The sequence below is a fragment of the Salvelinus sp. IW2-2015 genome, linkage group LG26, assembly GCF_002910315.2.
Source record: "Salvelinus sp. IW2-2015 linkage group LG26, ASM291031v2, whole genome shotgun sequence".
Lineage (NCBI taxonomy): Eukaryota > Metazoa > Chordata > Actinopteri > Salmoniformes > Salmonidae > Salvelinus > Salvelinus sp. IW2-2015.
Genome location: NC_036866.1, coordinates 40,001,896 through 40,026,804, shown reverse-complemented (window position 1 = coordinate 40,026,804; position 24,909 = coordinate 40,001,896). Strand labels below are relative to the sequence as shown.

At 43.9% G+C, this 24,909-nt stretch overlaps 1 protein-coding gene across 1 annotated transcript; it reads left to right on the top strand.

Moving 5' to 3' along the window:
• The first annotated feature begins 1,393 nt into the window (after positions 1-1,393).
• Positions 1,394-24,670, top strand: LOC111952224 (UPF0606 protein KIAA1549L-like). The gene is made up of 23 exons (XM_023970775.2): positions 1,394-1,470; positions 1,899-2,209; positions 2,625-3,224; positions 3,395-3,510; positions 4,690-4,912; positions 5,075-5,208; positions 5,326-5,494; positions 10,646-10,705; positions 11,270-11,430; positions 11,942-12,113; positions 12,392-12,552; positions 12,781-12,816; positions 14,926-15,116; positions 15,841-15,868; positions 18,347-18,478; positions 18,824-19,038; positions 19,452-19,590; positions 20,101-20,481; positions 20,680-20,777; positions 21,544-21,686; positions 21,847-22,007; positions 22,125-22,198; positions 22,290-24,670. Exons 1-22 carry the CDS (start codon positions 1,394-1,396, stop codon positions 22,152-22,154), a joined length of 3,738 nt encoding a protein of 1,245 aa, XP_023826543.2. The 3' UTR covers positions 22,155-22,198; positions 22,290-24,670.
• Positions 24,671-24,909: the final 239 nt, after the last annotated feature.

The window sequence follows — 24,909 nt, the reverse complement described above, 5'->3', positions numbered from 1 at the left end:
AATATTCATAACCTTCTAACTCATGATTTATGGCTGGCTGGCTGGCTAATTTGAGTGTATGGTGGTTAAACTACCTGTGAGCCTCTTTTTTAATACCTCACAGAATATTTTTTAATACCTCACAGAATCTTTTTTAATACCTCACAGAATCTTTTTTCAATACCTCACAGAATCTTTTTTAATACCTCACAGAATCTTTTTTAATACCTCACAGAATCGTTTTTCAATACCTCAGAAWCTTTTTTAATACKTCACAGAAWKTTTTTTAATACCWCACAGAARCTTTTTTCAATMWCTCACAGAATCTTTTTTAATACCCCACAGAATCGTTTTTAATACCTCACAGAATCTTTTTTAATACCTCACAYAAWCKTTTTTCAATGWCTCACAGAATCTTTTTTAATACCCCACAGAATCGTTTTTAATACCTCACAGAATCTTTTTTCAATACCTCACAGAATCTGTTTTAATACCTCACAGAATCTTTTTTCAATACCTCACAGAATCTTTTTTAATACCTCACAGAATCTTTTTTCAATACCTCACAGAATCTTTTTTCAATACCTCACAGAATCTTTTTTCAATACCTCACAGAAACTTTTTTCAATAGCTCACAAATGATCACGACAGGCTACAATCAATCAAAAGGATCTCATCTTGAATCCATCAATAGATTAGCCTACGCCTAGGTGTCTGAATATGAGGAGTSCTAAAAAAGCTTTCCAGTTTCACTAAAATACCTAACGTTGCGCAGCTCACTCGCTGATGGCTGATGCACTCGTGCTAAAAGCCTATCTCTCTCTTGTTTTGCTTTGTAAAACAATGTTTGCTCAATGGGCCTATTTGGATGTTAAGAGAATATTTTGGTAGCCTACAGCAGACAGATTATAGTCTTCTCTTTTCTGTAGGAGCCATTTCCAGAAATTTAGTGAAAGGCCTGTTTTGTCTGCATGCTGTTCACTGATAGATTTATCGCGTGTTCCCAGACTGCAAGCCTAGGCTATGCCTTCTTATTGGGCTACATACAATCCACAGGTAGGCCATTTTTTTAAAGAAGCTATGGCTCCTCTGTGTCTATGTTATAAGCCTACTCATGGTGTAGTAGGCTGTTCTGAATGATTTAATTTACATTTGAACATACGGCAGTTAATTCTATAATTTTGGCAAATGTATTTAAATTCATCAGGGGGTTGCAGTACCTCCAGCACCTTTCCCATAGCTATGATTCTATAAGGAAATAAATGATGAATTGCTGCTGTGTGTAGGCCAACCAGACTGAATATTGATGATGATGTAGCCTAAATCAAGTGTTATGCTGCTGTGGTAGTAGCCTAATGTTGATATTTAAACTAAATAGCTTGCTACACACACTCGACCGGTCAATTCTCAAGCCATGCATGTTTGGATACTGGGCACACGCAATCTCTGTACCCTGCAGGGCAGACTGGGAAAAGGCAAAAAAGGGCACACGTGAGCTCCGTACAGACCAACAGATGGGTTAGGGGTGGGGGGGGTGGTGAACTTCACGACATCACAACGATTTGGGGCCAACGACATAAACTGTATACAAAAAAATAATAATGATACCAATACCCAAAAGAGAGTGAGAGGGCAAAGGGGCAGGTGCTCAGGCACAGGTAAACCTCTATCCGTGCCTGAATGTATGCGCTGTGTGTGTGTGTGTGTGTGTGTGTGTGTGTGTGTGTGTGTGTGTGTGTGCTGTGTGTGTGTGTGTGTGTGTGTGTGTGTGTTGTGTGTGTGTGTGTGGTGCTGCGGCGCGCGCCGGCCCGCGGGGAGAGAGGTGACCATATAGAATGTGTTCTCTACATTTCCATGCTACATCTACATGCTTCAGTTGCTGTTTACGTCCCATCTCTCTCCTCGTTTTCCAGATGAAGGGCACTACAACGAGTCATCAAGGCATGCGGCCTGCCGCCTCAGACCCACCGTCCCTCCGTTATACCCTCTGCCAGGGCAACGCCAGTGGAGGACGGGCCCCGGGCCCCTCCAGCCATACCCACGGACCCAACAGACCCATCAGGGGTGACAGCAGAAAGCACCAGAGAGCAGCCTGTGCAACCGTCAGTGCTAGCTAATGCCTCCTCCTTAGCCTCCTCCTCAGCCATCAACAGTGACAATCAAACAGCAGGAACAACAGACCCTTTGTCTTTAGCCCCTGTAACCAACAGCACCTCAAACATCAGCCCAGGTAGGACACGTCTTCAAACAATAATCAACCCCATCTTGTTGTAGAAGGGAAAAAAAAACAATCGGAATGTTATGTACGTACATACAGCCTCATGACTGTTGTTAGTGTCTCTACACACTTTGGTTTCTTGTCATCATCGTTGTCGTCATCATCATCATCCTCATCATTGTCATCATTATCATCGTCATCATCATTATGCTCTGCACCTTCATTCCCTCAAAATCCCATTTTCTTTTGGTCCAGCTCAGTCCCACATTACCCTGCTCCATCCCCTCCATCATGCTGCCTCTCCAGGTCTGACCTCATCCTCACATTATGGGACATCATCCAAACGGGACATTTTTCACCTGACATGAATGACCTGATATGAACCGATTTTTGCATCATTTAAACGCTGCTCCATCTTTCATTGCAGAGGAGGGAGACAGCAGTTTGCCTGCGAACCCAGATTTACCTACAGTCCCAGTGTCCTCTCTGGCCACATTGGGGGAGAGCGACGCCATCCTCCCAGACAATGTGACTAGTCCTTTCTCCACTCACACATGGAACACCACTACACCCGCAAGGGCTGACACCAACACCACTACACCATCCACCACAGCAGCACACACCAACCCAACACCAGACACTGTGACCAATGACAGTCTACAGCTCACAACTGTGACCACCACAACCGTCACGCCCCTGACCGTGACCACCACAACTGTGACACCCCAGACCATCACAGCTTCGACCACAGAGGCTGTTACAACCACAACCTGGACCACTACGACCACACAGGAAGTGACCACCCTCCAAGAGACCACAGTGATGGCAACCACAACTGACCAAACCACGACCACAACCACAACCGTTCCCACTACAACTACAAATGCACCGACTACCACTTTGACGATCCCCACCACCACCACTAAAGGAACAACCCCTGGACCGACCACAACTGAACCTACCCCCACCAGTCCTGAAGGGGAGCATCTACCATGTAACATCACTGAGAAGACCTGGGTCAAAACAGGTACAGTATGGGCTCTCAATCAACAGCAGCTCAGTTTGAAAACCTTTCGTTAGTGTACTCTGTTTCGCCAAATAAATTAAACAAGATTTGAGATGCCACCGTATGATTACATCCCTAATGAAGACCTTCATAAAAAAAATATATATATAACTGTTTGTTTTCCTCCAAAGTTTTGTCCATGCAGCTGTGGAGGAACAGGCTTGATATCATGACGAGGCAGAATCTGTCTAAAGGACTCACCCATGCTCTACAGAGGGCCTTCAATGACACCAATGTTTATGTCCAGGTCCGTATTATTCCGCACTCTACTCTCTGTGTTCGGATGTTGTTACTGCTGTAGTGTAACTGGAGAAGAAAATCGACTACATCAAATACAGAATACAGTGCCGTAGTCCTGTTTAAATGTTGATAGTCCATGTTCACGTTGTTGGACAAGGATTTCATATTAGTTACTCTAGATGGCCAGAGTAACTAATATAGCTCTAGGAACTATAGTGAGTGTATTTACTTATTCTGGCACCCCTCTTAGCCATACTATTCATGGGGTACAATCTCTCACTTTGATAGAGGAGGAGACTGAAGTGACTAACGGTGAAAGGATTTCAATATGATGATAAATGGCATCTTGAATGGTGAATAGGCTTTGCTTTATAGAGGCTGTTAACAGTATGTGAAGAGAATAGCTCTTTATTGACCCTACTAGCTGAATGACTAAAACCTATTATTACCAGCTCCTCTTCAGACATGTCCGTTATTCAGTTCTCTTGTTCTCTGTGTTACTGTCTTTCTATTTTACTCTCTCTCTCTCTCTCTCTCTCTCTCTCTCTCTCTCTCTCTCTCTCTCTCTCTCTCTCTCTCTCTCTCTCTCTCTCTCTCTCTCTCTCTCTCTCTCTCTCTCTCTCTCTCTCTCTCTGTGCTCTCTGTCTCATACACACATCTATATGTGTTATTTTTCTCTCTCTCTCTCTCTCTCTCTCTCTCTCTCTCTCTCTCTCTCTCTCTCTCTCTCTCTCTCTCTCTCTCTCTCTCTCTCTCTCTCTCTCTCTCTCTTAAAAACATTAATAAAAAACCTGTGCTGTCTGTCTGTGCTGTCTGTCTGTCTGTCTGTCTGTCTGTCTGTCTGTCTGTCTGTCTGTCTGTCTGTCTGTCTGTCTGTCTGTCTGTCTGTCTGTCTGTCTGTCTGTCTGAGGTGTAATTCAGTGGTTGCTACTCTATCCCAGTCCTCTTCTCTCCCCATCAGAACCCATGTATTATTACTGAGCCCGGAAGTGATCAGCAGGAAACAACACAAACACAAGCTGCATAGTTATGTGTCCGGGGATAGCTAGCTAACACATACTGGTGGAGACTGGAGAGGAGTGAGTGGTAGTACATAGGGCTAGAAACACTAGTCTTGACCCACTGCAATTGTGTTGGGTGTTAGCGATAGCGATCAAGATATAAACAACACGTTTTCTCTTCTCAGGTTGAACGTGACCTCTGCAGCCCTCATAATGTCACTCTTGGGTACTATGTAGCCAGTGGGAAAACGGTCTACATAGCATCTGTGGTGGTGGAGACAATGAATGCCTATGGCTTTGACAAAGTGCTGGCAGACATCCGGCAGCACAGTCCTCTGGTGAAGGCTGTTCTGCTCCCTGTAGCCCCCTGGGCCTCCAGCCTCAGTGTCCATCTGCAGCTCAAAACAGGTGAGGCCCAATAGGGACAACACTCCACAACAACACATCCAACGCAGTAACACTGCTGAATGATGTGACCATGATTGTAGAAAATGTAGTACTGCGCTCTTATGTACTGTAACTGAATGTACTCTACTTGTATATTGATTGTTGCTCTGCGTTTTGTTTTAGTTCTCAGGTTCGTAGGGCCAGAAGACAACGTCAACTCTTGCAGTTTTGTTCAAATGATGGAACAACGGCTGGAGAATGCATTTGAGGAAGCTCAGGACAAAGTGCTGGAATCTTACAACGGCCTTTCTGTGGAGGTGTGTTAATGACTTTGGGCCAAATTCAATCCCACGCAATTAGCATACCTGTTTAGCGTGTTGTATTTCCTTCGACATGTCTGATATTGTACAACATCCTCGTCTGTGTTTGTTCAGATCCAGAGCACCGCCCAGGTGATTGGCTCTCCTGCCGTGTCTCTGGTCTACGTGGTGAAGAATGAGAACGCGGTGCTGAACGGAACCGTCTCCAGCGGTCTCCTGAACCAGCTGACCGCAGAGCTGGTGGGCTACTTCCTCTTCTTCCCCCCGCTCATCATCGCTGAGCGTAAGTGCCCCAGGGCATCATGGGAAGGGTTTGCGTGATAGAAGTTTCCAGTGGCGTTTTCTTCTTGTTTTCTTCATTTTTTGTACAGAAATATGTCATATTTCCACTGAGTGTTGTCCTTCAGCGAAAGCTTGAGTTTGTGTGTTTGTAAGTGTGTGGTCTGAACACGAAAATATGAATAGTGTCTTTATTTCATTATACCAGCATATAATTAGATGTAAGTAGATAATTAGATGTTGAACTAATTGACAAAGGTGAAGTTATGGTCCAATATTGTGCAGTGGAGAGGAGGCTGATTAGCTCACTTCATGCTAACCTGCAATCATTTGCAGCACCTTCTGGGTGTTTCTTTAGAAAATGGATGATTTGAGCACGAAGGGAAGATCAAATAATATTCTATTTATACACTGAGTACACAAAACATTAGGAACACCTGCTCTTTCCATGACATAGACTGATCAGGTGAATCCAGGAGAAAGCTATGATTCCTTATTGATGTAACTTATTAAATCCACTTCAATCAGTGTAGATGATGGGGAGGAGACAGGTTAAAGAAGGATTTTTAAGACTTGAGACAATTGAGACATGGATTGTGTATGTGCGCCATTCAGAGGGTGAATGGGCGAGACAAAATATGTAAGTGCCTTTGAATGGGGTAGGTGCCAGGCACACCAGTCTGAGTGTGTCAAGAAGTGTAACGCTGCTGGCTTTTTTCACATTCAACAGTTTCCAGTGTGTATCAAGAATGGTCCACCACCCAAAGGACATCCAGCCAACTTGACTCAACTGTGGGAAGCATTGGAGTCAACATGGGCCAGCATCCCCGTGGAACGCCTTCGACACCTTGTAGAGTCCGTGCCCCGACGAATTGAGGCTGTTCAGAGGGCTAAAGGGGGTGCAACATAATAGTAGGAAGGTGTTCCTAATGTTTTGTACACTCAGTGTATTTGAACCCATCAAATCACGCTTTATTAATACAGCACATTTCAGACATGGAATGCAACCCAATGTGCTTTACAGGAAAACACTAATAAAAACAATGAAAATAAAACCTAAGATATCCACTACACAAAAAGCATAATATAAAAAACACAAAGAATAACACAAACTGAACAACTAAAGAGCACCCTTAGGAATAAGGGGAGCTAAAAAGATGTGTTAAGATTTCGGCCCCCCACAGTTTCGTCCCCCCCCCCCACAGTTTCGGCCCCCCCACAGTTTCGGCCCCCCACAGTTTCGGCCCCCACAGTTTCGGCCCCCCACAGTTTCGGCCCCCACAGTTTCGGCCCCCTCCAGGTTTCTTTGGCAGGCAATTCCAGAGACTGGGGTCGTAATAAATAAAGGCTGCCTCTCCATGCCTCTTGGTCCTGGGTTTTAAGATAGTTAAARGGCCAGTGCCAGAGGACCTGAGGGACCTACTGGMTACATAACTTAAAAGCATGTCTGACATGTATTAGTGTGCACAGTCGTGGATTGATTTAAAAACCAATAGAAGAATCTTAAAATGAATTCTAAAACTCACAGGCAGCCAGTGCAGAGACCTTGAAACCGGTGTAATGTGTGCTCTCCGTCTGGTCTTGGTCAGTACCCGTGCTGCAGCATTCTGTATGTTTTACAGTTCACCAATGGCTTTCTTGGGTAGACCAGACAGGAGAGCATTACAGTAGTCAAGCCTGRTTATAATAAAAGCATGGATGAGTCTGTCTGTATCAGCCAGAGAGAGAAAATGTTCCTCAGGTGATAAAAAGCTATTTTAGTCACATTCTTAAAAAACAAATTCAGAATCTAAAGTAACACCTAGGTTTTTTACCTGGTGTTTTATCTTTATTGCCCGTGAATTCAAATGTAGGGCCAGATTCTCTCTCTGTGCTTTGGCTCCAACAATGAGTACCTCGGTCTTGTRTTGATTTAGCTGGAGGAAGTTGTGAGCCATCCAAGTATTTTAATCACTAATACAGTATAATAATTTATCTGTGGAGCTAAAGTCGTCTGGTGACACAGAAATGTAAAGTTGTGTATCGTCTGCGTAGCTGTGAAAATCAATGCTGCACTTTCTGATAACACTGCCAAGGGGTAACATACAGTATATAAACTGAACAGTATCAGACCCAAAATCGAACCTCGTGGAACTCAACATTTGATATGTATTTTCTCTGAGTTATGTAAACTAATGTAGAACTGGACCGGAGAGGCCAACCCACATCTCCAGTCCGTCCAGAAGGACATCATGGTCAACAGTGTCAAATGCAGCACAAGGATCGGACCCTTTTTTTCCATTTTCACCTAAAATGACATACCCAAATCTAACTGCCTGTAGCTCAGGACCTGAAGCAACAATATGCATATTCTTGATATTATTTGAAGGAAACACTTTGAAGTTTGTGGAAATGTGAAATGAATGTAGGAGAATATAGCACATTAGATCTGATAAAAGATAATAAGAGAAAGGCCATCATGTATTATTCCAGCTCAGGCGCAATTTAGATTTTGGCCGCTAGATGACAGCAGTGTATGTACAAKGTTTTAGACTGATCCAATGAACCATTGCATTTATGTAAAAATGTATGTGTCAAGACTGCCCAAATGTGCCTAATTGGTTTATTTTTTACTTTCAAATTCATAACTGTGCACTCTCCTCAAACAATAGCATGGCATTCTTTCACTGTAATAGCTACGGTAAATTGGACAGTGCAGTTAGATTAACAAGAATTTAAGCTTTCTGCCCATAGATATGTCCATGTCCTGGGAAATGTCCTTGTTACTTACAACCTCATGCTAATCGCATTAGCCTACGTTAGCTCAACCGTCCCGAGAGGGATACACCAATCCTGTAGAGGTTAAACCTAAGAGTACATGGACAGAGAGCTGTTTGGCCTGTGTTGGCTCTAAGATCATTTATCACTTGAACTAAGGCTGTCTATGTGCTGTGGTTGGCACGTAAACCATATTGTATTATTTTTTTTWAAATACAGCTGGCACTTAAAAATAATTTTGCTGTTTGAACACCAATTTCTCCAGGGAATGATTAACAATAGCTTACAGTTCTTCAGATATGCAATTAAAACCATTTTGGACGAAGGTGCTGGGGATAGGATCGAGAAGGCAGGTAGATGGCTGAGGTTGTGATATCACTTTCCTGAGCATGTCTGTGTCAACCAGGTCAAATACATCCATTGTGCCTTTGCGTGGTAGCCTGTCATCAGGTKTTGCTTGACTGATACCCAGCCTAATGTTGTTTATCGTATCTCTGTAATATGCCACAAACTCATCACATTTAGATGTGGAAGAAAGTTCACATAGTTTTGGATTTATCAGGCCATCAACTGATCGAGAAGAGCACTCGAATAATTCTGATTAGTAGTGATCAAGTAAGACAAATTTGCCCGTCCGGCATTTCTAATTGCCTTGTTATACACTACTGGTCAAAAGTTTTAGAACACCTACTCATTCAAGGGTTTTTCTTTATTTMGACTATTTTCTACATTGCAGAGTAATAGTGAAGACATCAAACTATAAAATAACACATGGAATCATGTAGTAACCAAAAAAAGTCTTAAACAAATCAAAATATATTTTATATTTGAGATTCTTCAAACAGTCACCCTTTYCCTTGATGACAGCTTTGGACACTCTTGGCATTCTCTCAACCAGCTTTGTGAGGTAGTCACCTGGAATGCATTACAATTAACAGGTTTGCCTTCTTAAAAGTTAATTTGTGGAATTATTTTCCTTCTTAATGTGTTTGAGCCAATCAGTTGTGTTGTGACAAGGTGTGTGTGTGTGTGGGGGGGTGCAATCGCAACAACCATCAAGCACTATGAGGAAACTGGAAAGAGGAAAATTCCACTACAGGAATGGAAGACTCAGAGTAACCTCTGCTGCAGAGGATAAGTTCATTAAAGTCACCAGCCTCAGAAATTGCAACCCAAATAAATGCTTCAGAGTTCAAGTAACAGACACATCAACATCAACTGTTCAGAGYAGACTGTGTGAATCAGGCCTTCATGGTTGAATTGCTGCAAAGAAACCACTACTAAAGGACACCAATAAGAAGAAGAGACTTGCTTGGGCCAAGAAACACGAGCAATGAACATTAGACCAGTGGAAATTTGTCTTTGGTCTGGAGTCCAAATTGGAGATTTTTGGTTCCAACCGCCATGTKTTTGTGAGACMCGGTGTGGGTGAACGGATGATCTCCGCATGTGTATTTCCCACCATAAAGCATGGTGGAGGAGGTGTTATGGTGTGGGGGTGCTTTGCTGGTGACACTATCTGTGATTTATTTAGAATTCAAGGCACACTTAACCAGCATGGCTACCACAGCATTCTGCAGSGATACTATTCCCATCTGGTTTGTGCTTAGTGGGACTGTCATTTGTTTTTAACAGGACAATGACCCAACACACCTCCAGGCTGTGTAAGGGCTATTTTACCAAAAGGAGAGTGATGGAGTGCTGCATCAGATGACCTGACCTCAATTGAGATGGTTTGGGATGAGTTGGACCYCAGAGTGAAGGAAAAGCAGCCAACAAGTGCTCAGCATATATGGGAACTCCTTCAAGACTGTTGGAAAAGCATTGGTCATGAAGCTGGTTGAGAGAATACCAAGAGTGTGCAAAGCTGTCATGAAGGCAAAGGTTGGCTACTTTGCAGAGTCTAAAATCTTTATTTAACACTTTTTTGGTTACAACATGATTCCATCGTGTTATTTCATAGTTTTGATGTCTTCACTATTATTCTACGATGWAGAAAACAGTAAAATGAAGAAAAACCCTTTTGACTGGTACTGTATATATGCATTTTTTAAGCACAAAACTATTTAGGCAACAGGGATCTTGATCCAGAAGGGGATTGAATGTCTCTGCTGTAACCAAGAGGCTTGATCTTGGTATCTAGCCACGTAGCTTTCAAGTCAGCCAACCAAATGCATAGCTGGACTCCGGAGCTGGATATKATTTATTTGGCACATCTTAGATTTCTTGTAGTTATACTTAACTTATTGTTATAAGCAGTGGCCTAGCACGCACCCCTGCAGCCCCTTGTATACGGTATAAACGGTATATTGCCCAAGCCTACACTACTCTCTGTAACCTCTCTCTCATCTCTGCTCTCCCTCTCCCTCTCTCTTTCTCTCTCCCTTTCACTCCACAGCACTAGAGTACCACAACCTCAACACATCCACTGCCACAAAGCACTACTGGGTGATCACAGGTAATTTAAACTGTCARTGATTTTCACTAACTGCTAGTTAGTTAGTGCTTTGGTCGACTGTGTGTTGTGTACATTTGCCTGTGGTGTTTCTTCTCCCAACATCTTTGAGCTCCTCCTTTCCTTCCGAATCCTATCGATGCATTATTTAGAGCTTCCTGACATCTGTTTRTGTGAGATCACATCGGATAAATGCTCAGTGTGAAGGAGGCCCTGTTTTGTGAGAGGACTCTAAATGGCATACCTTTCTGCCACTGTCGTGATGAGACTGCACTGCGCCCAGGTCAGCCCTACTATAATATGACTTACAAGTTTTAAATTGAGGAATGACCAAACCTCTCTTTCTTCCTCTGTTCCTATCCCACCTCTCTATCCCTCTCTTCTCCTCTTACCTCTCCCCCCCTCTCTCCCTCTCCAACTCTCCCTCTTTCCCTCTCTCCTCCTTCCCTCCTTCCCTCCCTCCATCCTCCCTGCACTCCCTCTCTCCCCCCTCTCCCCTCTCACGTCCCCCTCCCCGTCTCCACCTCTCTCTCTCTTTCTCTCACTCTGTACTCCACTGCTCTGCAGTAATTCAGGATGTTGACAGCTCATCTCTGGAGAGGAATTATCAGAGCTTTGCTAGTTTAATGGAGCAGCGGCTGGCTGAGCTGTTTTTGGTGTCTGGGCGTCAGGGGAGTCAGGGGAGCCGCTTTAGAAGGGCCACCACCGTCGGGAGCTACACCGTCCAGGTGAGGCGGGCACGCACACACACACATACACACAGGGGACTGCATGTTCACTCACTGATAAACCACTCAGTCCCATTTTATGTTCACTTGCCCCAGAGTTTCACTATTTTAATGAAGACTCACGTAATTTCTATGTCCCCTTTTAGGTTTTGTCACAGATTAACATTTTTATGTAACGTCACAGATGATCAGGTTTTATGAYGGGGGGGAGAGCTCAGTAACGGATGTTGATCTCTTCCATTTAACACCCTCCCTTCTTTATGGCAAGCTTTAATCACAGCCCTTGATGAAACCATGATGACGTATTATGGACATTAAACATTTGATCTATACCAAAACACAATGAATTCCACTGATTCATATTCATCCCATGAGTGTGTTCCCTGAGTGCTGTTCTTTTTTGAGTGTTTGCCCCTTCAGATACATAGTTATTGCTATTGTATTTTTTGCAATGGCTCTTTCATGCCATATGACAGCACTGAATCCTCCAAATTGTGTGGCTCTTGTCTAGATGGTTGGCATTCGTCGACTCCCTGGGCCGAAGAACTCAGCCGAAATGACCTACTATGCCCAACTGAACGGTGCCCCCATAACTGGCACCACTGCAGCTAAGACCCTCAGTACCTTGGATTCCCAAACCATGGCCCTCACTCTGGGCTACTTTGTCCTGCTCCAAGCTGATCGTAGGTTATTTTTTTACACATCTTTACCAAACAGCCTTGACATTATTCTCTTACATGAAGTGTACAGAACTAGCTTTTCAGTCATAAACAGATGGATGCACAGGAGTTATTGCAGTATATGTTAGTTTTGCTCAGGCTGAAGCACTTCTATCTGTCTCGTAGCCTGTTGAATAGCTGTGTGCCTCAATCATTTTGTAATGATTGCAAACAAAAATACATATTGATAGATAGTGTGTGTGTAGGCGTTTATTTATTTTGTCTCCATGGTTTCCCGACAGCTGTGGTAAAGGTCCCGCCTGCCAATCTGTGGATCATGGCTGTGCTGACGCCTGTTGCCCTGGTGATGGTCGTTGTCGCCATGGTCACCGCCATCCTGTGCAAGAGGAACAGGGTCATCTTCAAGACCAATGCTTTCAGGAGCTTCAAACCCCGCTCCAAGGTGAACTTTACATATCTCTTAAAATCTTAACATGCAGTTCAGAGAAATGTCACATCTGGGCAGGTCTTAACACTTCGTCTTGCGTTCGCTCAATTACTCATAGCCAACGGTGACGATAGTGATGGGTGCTCAATAAGCATGATGGGGGGGGGACAAAATAAGAATCCAGGTTAATGTGATGGAAATGAATCCTCGGCTAAATGTCCCTTTAATTGTCTTCTTGTTTAGACATCCTATCGGAGGGAGGGCAGTTATCACCACCAGGTATTGACTGAGTGTTATTTGTGAATAAAGCATGTTGACAGTGCCTGGGGGAAATCAATGGAAGGGATGGAGTGGGCTCACCATGGCTCATCGTCTACGATCAGTGGGCCATTTTATACATCCTTGTTGCCTTGCGATGCATAGTAATGATTCTTATCCACCAGGCTTCTACTCATCTCATACCAGCCAGTGGCTCAGTGACGCAATCCAAGCGATCAGTAATTTTGTTACTGGATTAAATATTGTGCCATTTAGATTCATATCTAAATCTGCCCCGCAACCTTTCCGACTCAACGTGCACTCGTGCAGCAGCAGAGAAAGTCAGCTGATTTCAGTGTAATTTCTGTACGTCATAACAAAATCACTCCCTCCAGAAGAACAGATGTATACTTAATTGCATATTTCTGGATGGGGAAAGACAAGCGCTAGCTCCAGTTTATGSTGTAGGACAAGGTCAGAGATACACTAGTGTCAAGTAAAAATAGGACAGTTGGATAGGACTTTTCTCCCAAAACGTGGCCAAATAGCACCATACTTGCCAACTGTATTTTACATGTGCGAGTACAGTGCTTCAAGGTTTTGTTGATTTGTGAAACTGTTTGTAAACATTTAATGTCACTGGGTTGGTTTTGAATGTGACATGAATGATTTAAAACGGTACCAAATAGGAGATTCGCATGCGATGCTGCGAGGCAGATTTCTCTCTCTTTCCCTTTCTGATCCAGAGATGTGGCACGCATGCGCAAATTAGACACACGTTCTTCTAATTACTTGGCTTATGAATAGCTCGTGGCGATATGACAAAAGGACGTTAGTGGTAAATGTGCTGAGTTGAGCTCTCTGGTTCCACTACGCTGCACATATGTGCAGTCTGTTGCCGTGGAATGTGTTTGTGTCCAAACGTTCTGGGAATGACGACAGAACGCCAAGCAGAGCATCACCCGTTAGGGAGATAGTGGACTTCCTGATACACGAGTCCCAGCACATCATTATCCATCAAAGTGGGACAACAACACAAAGCTGCAAATCAATGGCATGGCTTCAGTCTGCATGGGTGTTTTTTTGTGTTGATCATTCAATATGTGAGCGTATTTCATTGCTCTCCAAATACAGTATGTGGTATAGTCCGTCACGTGGCTTTATTTTTGACATATCAATCATAATTGKGTTGTTTCGAGTGGTTCTACCATGAGGTCTCTTTACATAAAGTCCCTTGGCTTTTTTAAAATCAAACCTCTCCTTCTCCATCAGTATACCAAYGGAGCCCAAGTCAAAACACAGAATCCATCTTTGGCCAGTACATCACAGAGTAGCCTTGTGCAGAGTCTCGGATCAACTCCATGTCTTTATCAAACTGGGCAGTTGAAAGATGAAAGGAGACCATTTATAAAGTTAACCGCATCAAGTAGACAGAGAGGTCTGCCTCCTGCCAGTGAAATTCAAGGTTKATCTGTAGAAACATTCCCCCTAACTGTGAATGTCCAATATGATGAAACCATGCTGGTCTCATACATTATCTCAGCCAGACTCTCACTGTTGTGAAATATCACTCATCTCAGGATGAGGTAAAGATGTCTGCACAAACAGTGTATCGATTTATCTCACAACCAGGTGTTGATGATACAATTGATGGCACCGTGCAAGACAGTTTAATTATTAAAGCTGTGTGAGGTTGTATTCTCCCTTTCTATCCCCACATGCACTAGAAAATGTATTTACATATTTAGAGTTTTCCAAAATTAGTATTAAAAAAATGGAATTTGAAAACAAATACATCTGTARATTCTGTTCCTTTCGCTGTTTTGCAATGCAGAGAGGCTTCATGAAATGAGAGTAATTTGGTGAAACAAAGAAACTGCCTAGGTACAATATAAATCATAAACCAATTTAATTGTCCATTTCTTTCTTCCAATATATCCCAACTTCAAAGGTGCCATTAGACATTTCGTTTTAACATTTAGTAGTCTTTTCTTCGCTGACTGAGAGAAATCAGAGCTCACCGAGCCAACTTTGCTCATTTACCTTAACTGTAAATGAAATGTCGTTCTCCTAAGGCACTCCTTTACTTTACCATAGATCATATGTCATCGTAAACCCTCTCTGTCCCAGCATGTGCAGGGATTTGACTATGCCAAGAAGCACATGGGCCATCAGCAAGGTGAGGAGACCATCTCTGTTACCAAGGAGACACTGGTTCTGGGCCTCCCAGTGAGAGATGCCCCGTTGTCATTGGACAGGAAGGTGCACCAGGATGGGACCGCCTCTAAAAGACCTCCTTCTGTTGACATCATCCACAAAGGGTAAGAAGAACACTGAATTCAATTTAAACAGAATGATCTCCCTGTTTTCTTTAGATTACCAGAACACATTTGGATTTGTTTGTGGCAATACTTTAAGTCAAGGAAAATGCAGCAGAAATATGACAGTCTTGGACAGATTGCATAGAATCTGCTTAAATCTGCTCATGTTGACTGGCTTACAGTTTGCCTGGGTGTTGCCAATTCCAAGAATTGTAGCCATCTATCACTAGGAAAAGGCAATAGAAAGAAATATTTGTCATGAAAAACATGTGATTCATGAATGCGTTATTGCCGTGCCACAAAATGAATACAGCCTTCTCTCTTCCCTCTAGTGTAGAACAGTAAAGACTGTGTTTAGACAGGCAGCCCAATTCTGATATTTTTTCCCAATAATTGGTCTTTTACCAATCACACCAGATATTGTCACATCAGATCTTTGTAATAGCGGATCTGATTGGTCAAAAGACCAGTTAGTGAAAGAAATATCAGAATCGGTCTGCCTGTCTAAACGCAGCCAAAGCTAAGCTTGAGCTGCCTATTGAGCCATCTTTCCTTTGAATTTACAATGCATAAAATGCTCATTCTAACACACTGGAAGAAATGTACAGACCACCAAAGGCTTGATTTTTTTTTTTACCGACCCAACCCAAAACATCAGTCATTGTCAGCTGTCCAACAGATCTCCCCTATCTTTGGCTGATTTAGACCCACTTGGACTTTTTAGTGRCATATTTACGGCCGCCATGCTGGAGGTGTGACATGAGTCTGCTGCAATGATTACTGGGCCTTGAAGGCACTGCAGTGCAGACCTGGGTTCAAATAGTACTGTGAATCCTTCAAATACTTTGAGTATTTGCTTTGCTCTAGCCTGCCAGGAGTACCAGACGAGTGGGCTTTGTCGTTTTTGACTGTTCTATTGATTCATTAAACCAGGCAAGCTCAATCAAACACTGATCAAGTATTTGAAACGATTTGAAATAGTATCTGAACCCAGGTCTGCTGCTGCGGCAGCTGCTGTTCCAGTCACCCTTTGGATGGACCCCAGGGCTCATTCAGATTGGGATTAGCAAGGCTTCACAAGGCTACAAACACAGCTCCTCTGCTGCTGTCATTGGGATTCTGCAGTGTGATGATTATACATTAAAACGCCTTTGAAAGGATACTGAGAATAATAACTGGGGAAAAAACAAACAAGGGGTAAACACACAGTGGTGTATAGTGAATAGAGGCTGAACACTGGGCATGGAAACGTGAGTGAACTACACAGCCTGGAGAGATGCTTCCAGGGCCATGTTTGATTCAGTGTTTTTCTGGGCTCACGTTGACAGGAATACAGACATTCTCTCTCTCTCTCTCTCTCTCTCTCTCTCTCTCTCTCTCTCTCTCTCGTCTCTTCTCTCTGCATCTCTCTCTCTCTCTCTCCTCTCTCGTCTCTCTCTCTCTCTCTCTCTCTGCTCTCTCTCTCTCGTCTCTCTCTCTCTCTCTCTCTCTCTCGTCTCTCTCTCTCTCTCATCTGTCTCTCTCTCTCTCTCTCTCTCTCTCCTCTCTCTCTCTTCTCTCTCTCTCCTCTCGTCTCTCTCTCTCTCTCTCTCTCTCTCTCTGCTCTCTCTCTCTCTCTCTCTTCTCCTCGTCTCCCCATCGCTCCCTCTTCTCAGTCTGCTTCTCCCTCCTCGTCTCCTCGTCTTTGCTCCTCCTCTCTCTCTTCTGGTCCGTCGCTCTGCCTCGCTCTCTCATCCTGCCTCGTCCTTTCCTGCTCTCCTGCGTCTTCTCCTCGTTCTGGGCCGCCCCTTTCTCTCTTATTCTCGTCTCTCTCCGTTCCGTCTCGTCTGCTCTGCTTCGCTCTCTTGCCTTCCGTCGTCTCACCGCTCTCGCTGTCTCTGCTCTCTTCCTCTGCCTCCCCTCTCATCCGTTCCTCCGCTCTCCTCGCTCTCGCTTCGCTCGTTCTGCCGATCGGTCTCCTCGTCTCCCCGTGCGCTCTCATGCGTGTCTCTCTGGCTCTCTCTACTCTCTCTCTTCCTCTCTTGCTGTCCTTCTCTCCTCTCTCTCTCTCTCTCTCTCTCTCTATGGCTCATATGACGGTATGTAGTCGCCAGCGGCGTCCGGTCATTATTACAAAGCCTATGAATGGCGAATGTGATTCATTTTGCAATTTCTTGAATGCGTAACGTACACGCCTATAGAATGATTCTGATTCATCACATTTCTTGAATGAGAATGTTCGATCAATGGAAGCTGACATTTGATGTGTGTAGCTTGTTGTCCAGCAGCTATCTTATTATGACATCAGTCAAATGCAGACTGGTGTGTTAGTCACTTGTGATCTGCCTTTGTTGGTTACTTCTGAAAAGATTAGCCGAGGGGAGATATTTTTAGCATAAGATAGAGAGCACCCATTGTGCTAGCCTGGGTCCGGTTTAGCTAGCCGAGCCAACCTGAAGGTGGTGTTACGCACTGGCATCGAGTCTTTCGCGGGTTAAAACTGTGGCCAGGGGGCTGGTGTGGGGGATAGCAGCATTATACCTTTGGAAAATACTGGTATGGCACAGAGCTTTGACCACTGCCTGCCTCTGTTGCTATGGGTTACCCGAAGCACGGTTGCCAAAGCGATGGACGGACTCCCGGTTGGCAAGCAGCGAATCCGGGAACTGCAAGCACGGGCAGAGAGCTTGGGGCACGGAGGGCTGGCGGCACAGCAAGAATGCACCAAAGGAAGATACTGCTGACCAAGAGGAACGGTTGAGAGAGAGGCGACGTCTGTGCTACTGTAGGCTACTGCTGCTTGTCCACTGACATTATGTTATGTGATCGAATCACACAGGCTTGAGACCAACTGGTAGGACCAATTAGCGAGTGAGCTAATGAATTGTAAATAAACACATATATGCATGGACACAATGCCCTCTACTCAGCACGGTGCTCTCTCTCCCCTCTCACACACGCACGCACGCGACGGCACGGCACGCACCGCCCACGCGACGCGCACGCAGCACGCAGCGCACGCACGCACGCACGACCAGCCCCAGCTTACGCACGGCACACACATCACACACACCACAACACACACACACACAACAACACACACACACCACGGACAACACACACACCACAACCACGCATGTCTAGCTGCAAGTAACAGGCAGTGGTAGTGGGGATAACAGCAGGACATCAGTAGTAGCTGGGCTAGCCTAGTGCTGTGCTAAATAAGCCCAATGTCCCTCTCACCCCAGCAGATGCCGCGTAGAGGAGCCGACCACACTGGCTCACTGCGACTCATCACCATCAAGCCAATGGCGGCCCAGCCCACATACTCCTACCCATCCTCCTCCAGTCACAGCCAGGACTCAGTCGTCCTCAACGGGGAGGTGAGAGCCCGTCCCCGGCCTGCTGGCAATGATGTCATACTGAGTCTGCCAGCCTGTCCCAAATTGCTCCCTTCCCCTTGGCCCCAACCCTTTATACGCAGATCTGAAGATAGTTCTGGATAGGTACAGAACAGGCAGTGTAGAGGTGGAGCTACTGTATATTGCACTTGGACTACAGATCTGCAAACATCAATGAGTTAGAGCCAAGGGGAAATAAGAATGGAATTGAAACCAGTTGTTTATTTATAAGGAAGAGGAACCTCACCAAGTATACTCATAATACCAAGCAATGCCAAACTAGAATCAATATACAAATGTAATGGATACAAATGACTTTGTCCACAGGCAAACATGGGGCTCAAGCAGAAAACCGACATCGAACACTACAGGAACAAAGTACGCCAGAAAGCCAAGAGAAAAGGCTACTGTGATTTCCCCATCACAGACAATGGCATCCACCCATTCAACCCCAGAGAGAGGCACAGTAGGCCTGAGATGGCAAAGGAGCCAATGACTGCTGAGGAGAAGAGGGCCTCCTATGCAGGATGCCACATCAGGAGGTAATATGCCAAGAGACATACAGTATGCTATACAGGAAGCATTCATTTCATGTTTGAGTGGGCGTTCAGTGGGCGTTCAGCGTATGCAGATCCACTATTTTAAGTCACTTTTCAAAATGCCTGTGCTGCAGCACCGGTGCTTTGTCTGGGCGAGAGTATCTGCTGACGCGATGCTTGACTGCCACTTCTCCCTGGTACCTGTTTAGTAACTGTCTGAAATATTACTGTAAGGGAGCATTGTAAGTCCATTTTGTATATCCAGGTGTTCAGTATAAACCTGTGCTGCAGCGCAGAGAAATCATTGAATCAGCCCAACTGTAGATGTTTGCAGATGACATTTTTTACTGATGATGATGATGATATTAATGATGGCTATAACAATGACGACCGCAACTATGATATCCCTACTTCAGGCACCCCCCGTCGAGAGAGCCAGCCTACTGGAGCCGTCAGTCCCTGGTCGCCAGCAGCCCTAGCCCCGTGGAGACGGAGATGGACCTGCTGGTCCTCAGGGAGAGGTCCAGGAGAGGCATCCGCAACAGCGGTTATGACGTGAGTCATCACTGAATATCACTGCATCCATGAGACATAGATGTCCTTAAATGTGCACCGTACTGCCGAAGTAACTGCAGGGTGAATGTCCTAAAATTAACACCGTACTCCTGGAGTCACTGCAGGGGCAAAGGTGGTTGAGCCTAGAGAAGTTCTGGAACTGGGGTGCAATAACCTAGGGAAAACCCTAGGACAAAGCCTTTCCCATTATACCTATCTCTCCCAATCCTCACTTTTAAGCTCCATGGCTGAAATGAAAAGGATTACCTTCAGCCGAACTTTAAAACCTCCATCTAGTGCAGCCTGCGAGCCCGTTCTTTATGCTGCCTGAACCTTGCTGAATGTCAATGACAGTGAATATGATTTATAGCCTGTTCAGTGATTTAGATTGGAAGTTCGATACCAGTTAATAGCTCTGAATGTTCGGTGCTTTTAAATTGCAAATGGATAACCATGTATGTGTACGATTCGTGTGTGTGTGTGTGTGTATTTTGTCTTCCTGTGAGTCAGGCAGAGCCAGAGACGTTCCAGGAGACCAACGTGGACCGACTGATGTGCTCCCTGGGTTATGGTGGAAGCCATCAGGTCAAAGGTCTCTCGGACTCGTCCACTCTGAGCTCTCAGCCCTCCATCGACGAGGTCCGGCAGCAGATGCATATCCTGCTGGGTAATGCCTTTGGGCTGGCCCCAGACGAGCCCTCGCCTGCCAGCCACCACCACCACCACCACCCTCACCCCCACCTCCACAGTTCCTACAATCCCAGCCACACTAGCGCTTACTCCGAGGGGGTGACCAGCGCCCCTGGCACCATGAACCATCCATGCGGAGGAGGCCACCAGCGCGGGTCTGCCTACGGGCCGGAGATCCACCAGTGTAGCTTACCCAAACCTGTGAGTGCATTGATTAGACTGTGCAATGTAAAGCACATTATTTAGAACGAAGCATTTGTGTACGTGTGCTCTTGTAGAATTGCTTATGGTGGTGCTCCGAACAAAAATCCTGAGAGTAGCTGCACAGTACATATGTTTAAACACCTACACACTGATTTAACTATGTTGTGTGTGTGTGTGTTGTGCTTGGTGCTGCAGGGCTTCAGGTTCACTCAGCTTCCTGACATGGGCGTTGGACCGCCACCTCCTCTGATACCCTCCAGGCCTGGACCCCCAACCGGGACCTCAATGAGGCTGTACGAACCGCCCTCCTCCTTTTCCCTTCAACACTCCTCTAGCTGTTAGAAAGACAGTAAACTGATGAACATAACATTKATTCTGATATATTCACATCCTCCCAATGCTAAACATGCCCAACCTATTTTTATTTTATTTTGAGAGTCTACTTAACTAGTGCACTGTGTATCCTTGTAGTGCAACCCCGATATTTTTGTCTATCGCTTAAAGGGAAACGGAGAAGAAAAATGCCAACTTCGTATTCATCATCTCCAGCACCACCCCAACGTCAACACGTGTGAAAATGGCACATTTCTATGTTTTGTAGTTAAAAATATAGAGGAAGATAAGCGTTTCCTAGGACGTCATCGGTGTGCATCGTGTGAGTTTGATCAGTTTTAGAGGAGGCTTTGCCTACTAATTGCCTGCTAATTGCCTGCTAATTGGTTGATGATGTCATTAGAAACACTTGTCTTTCTTTATATTTTTTACTACAAACATAGAAATGTGCCATTTTTTGCCATTGGTGTTGATGTTGGGATGGTGCTAGAGATGATGAATATGAAGTTGAAAAATTGTTTAGTTTAAGTCCTTTGGCTTTAGATGTTATACTGTTCGTGCATTGTGTTGTAATTCTACTCTGAGCTGTACTTTTTTCCGCATTATTTAAAACAAACAGCATCTTCATTTGAATGCCTTGACTCTTACCAGGTTTGCGTGTGCGGTATTACAGGCCACCCAGTGGTGAGATGTATGAATTGCAAGGCTTTTGTCTTTGTTCTGCAGTTCTTCACCCGATGTCAGCCTGAAGCCTCGTGTTTCCGAGGCCTCTGAGATGCAGAGTCAGCACAATGGTGCCCCCTATCTGCTTATCAACAGAGCGCCCTTCCCTGCTGTTACTGTTGACCAGTCCATGACCAGTTACTCAGGTCAGAATAATAAATATTATATATATATATATATATATATTATGACTAGTAAATGTATACGTATATACATGTAAATGTATATGTATACCTTTCTCTGTCAAATTGCTTCAGTTCACTCATTCAAGCCTCTGATTGGCTAAACACTGCTTATCTCATACAGGAAACCCAATGACAGGAGTCTACGCCATATCAGCCAACCGCCCTGGTTACTCAGACTACTTTGTCATGCCTCCACCAGCGTCGTATGGAAGCCCATCCTGGATGTCCTACCCACCAGAACCCGAGGACATCCCACACCAGTGGAATGATACTGTAAATACTGTTAGTATCTGAACCAAACAATATCCTCTGATATTGTCCCTATATAACTCTGTTGGTTTGATCTGGATTTATCCCCACTATTTGTCRCTGTTTTAAATCAGTCTCTTCTCTTTGCAGAATCCGTGTCATTTAGAAACCATTTGTTGAGATTACATGGTCTTTGGAGCTGAGTGGAGACAGCATATATTTCGGTGGGTAACACAACACAGAATTTTCCGATCAATGTACAGGGTTGTTGTGGCTCATTTCCTCTCATTCCATTTCCTTCTCTTTGTCTTCCAGGTGTCCTTTTGGTTAGGCAGTAGGGCCTCCCTCCCTCACATTGAGTACCCCTGGACTCGAGCACCCCGCCCTGCCCTTCACCCCTGGCTCTGGCTACTGGCCCCTGGCCTTCCTCCTCAGCCCAGCCAGGCCCTCTCTGCTCTGCTCTCTGAGCCCCAGGTCTCCCAGACCTCACAGCCTCCATGTCAACTGCCACCAGCCAGCAGAGGATGGCCTAGACTACAGTACAGCAGCACTATCCCTCATGGTAGTGCCACATACATCCTCTACCCTGGTCCACACCATCCAACGACAGGGCTGGCAAAGCTGGTCTAACTAACTGTGCTTTTTGATTATCCAAATTCCTTAATGGACAGAAGAGTTGTACCTACTACTGGTGGTTTGTGTGTATTTAAAAAACTAACTTAGTCTCTCAGTTTCAGTTGTTGGATATTTGTGTGCTTTGTCGTTTACTTTCATGCTTTACTTCTTTTTAAAAGGGGAAAATAATTTAGTGAGTGTATGTTGTGCGCTCACCTTATTAAAAGGCCCAACAAAAAAAAAAAACGTGCGAAGAAAGGCTTTGGTGTGAGTGGCTATGTCATTCTGTATTTTTAAAATGTACTCATGACCTTTACCCAATCAGATTACAGTAAAAAAAAAACAACGGTCACCTGTTCTGTCATTCATATGTTCATGAAGTTTGTCTACTGACCATGATTATGAAAAGATGGATAGAGGCGTATATTGCTGCACACAAATGATCTTACGATGGTTCCTCACGTGTTACGGTTTTGTATTCGGAAATGTTGACTTATATTGGGTCCTATCCGTTCACTGGACAGAGTGGTAAAGAAGATGGGTGTCGGATGGGCCACAGGTGTGTTGATTAAATATATTATGTAACGTGATGACATGAATTATTGACGAGACTTCTGCCAGCCGTGAGAGACAAGAGAGAGCGAGAGATTTTCTTGTATATTTTGACACCATTTTCTTTAGACATGTTGACTTGCTTTACTGCATTTTTGAATTTGAAGGATGGTCAGATTGCTTTCAATCCTATTTTCTAATTTGTCAAAGGGTACCAACACAGGATCACATAGTGTAAAACAAATACCACATTTCGAATGTATTCATGTCGGTGCATATGCTGGTATATGCACAATTACTCACTCGGTCATAACATAAGCAAAATGATGGATAATTCTATGTTTTACTAGTATTTACTGAGTTTCCAGAATCTCAAAACAAGGAAAACGTGATGGCTAGGGCCCTTTACCATGTACTGTACATGCTACGAGTTCAGTTCATCAGTGCACCAAAAGATGTTACCAGACTTGGCGATGTGTATTACTGCGCTGATATTGCATATCTGATAATGACGTAGCATTGGAAAAGCGTTCACACTTTGAAATAGTAACAGAATAAGGTCTAATCAATGTGATATAATAGGAAATAGAAAATACAGTTTGGTCTATCACAATGTAGGTACGACATTAGTTTAGTATGGATTAGATGAACATAGCACTTTCTTAGATTACCTGGCCCTACAAAACTGCAGTATCAATGCGAATACTTTGTTAAAGCATGCAATATTCATATTTGAAATATTAGATTTTTTAAAAACAAATTATTTGAGTCATACTCAATGATAATGGAGCAAATGCAAAGTCAGTATCTAGTCCATTTGTTTGACTGGGTAGGTGTCTTTAAATGGATCTCAACTGTTGCTACCCAGTTTGACAAATGTTATTTTACTATTTTTCTACAAAATTATGAATCAATTATTTTGGGAGATGTAGTTCCAAAAGGTTAAGCGTAATATTCCAAAGGAAATATGATGACATTTTAAAAAGCTGAAACGCAAATACCTTTTGAGAATCTATATGATTTGCTCTGTAATACTACATCCCTTTTCACCTCTACTCATACATTTGTAAAAATTCCTCTTCCAGATTTATTCACAGTAAAGTTTCACTCAACAATGTGGTTGAGACTTGAAAAGGAATCATAATGTAGCCTATACATTTAACATCTTGGCCTTTGTCAAGCACAAACAATTTGGTTGGTGCTTGGAATCATCATCATTATCACTTGTATCGCTAAAAGACAAAAGGTACTCCCATTTGGCTAAAATAAAATCATTGGTATGTTCAGTTACCCATATTTCAAGCTAATGAATGGAAAATATGATTGATTAAYACAGTCAAAGGGAACATAATGAATGAGTTGACACAAGTTGATGTACTGTTGATGCGTCTTTTATCAGACACATTTCTGAGATGGAATGTGATTATAGGCCCCTGAGGTGTCGGAAGGCACAGCAGTTTGAATCATGTCATGCAGAATGCAGTTGGATGTAGTTATGCAGAATTTGGGTGAAATAAAAAACAATACATTTACAACTTAGAATTTGTTTCTTGTGTGGAACATTACAGTTTGCAACTCTGAATAAAGAATAGTTAGGGGAGAGTGAGGTACGTTGAGACATTCTTTATATTCAGCTTCCCTACTGGAAATATAGTATTCTTTCTAACAAAGATATCTACTGTACATATATTTCAGGATGTTGTATATCCCTGGYAATAATCAGAATTCATGTAAACATTACAGTTTTGAAAATATAGCTTGTCCAAAA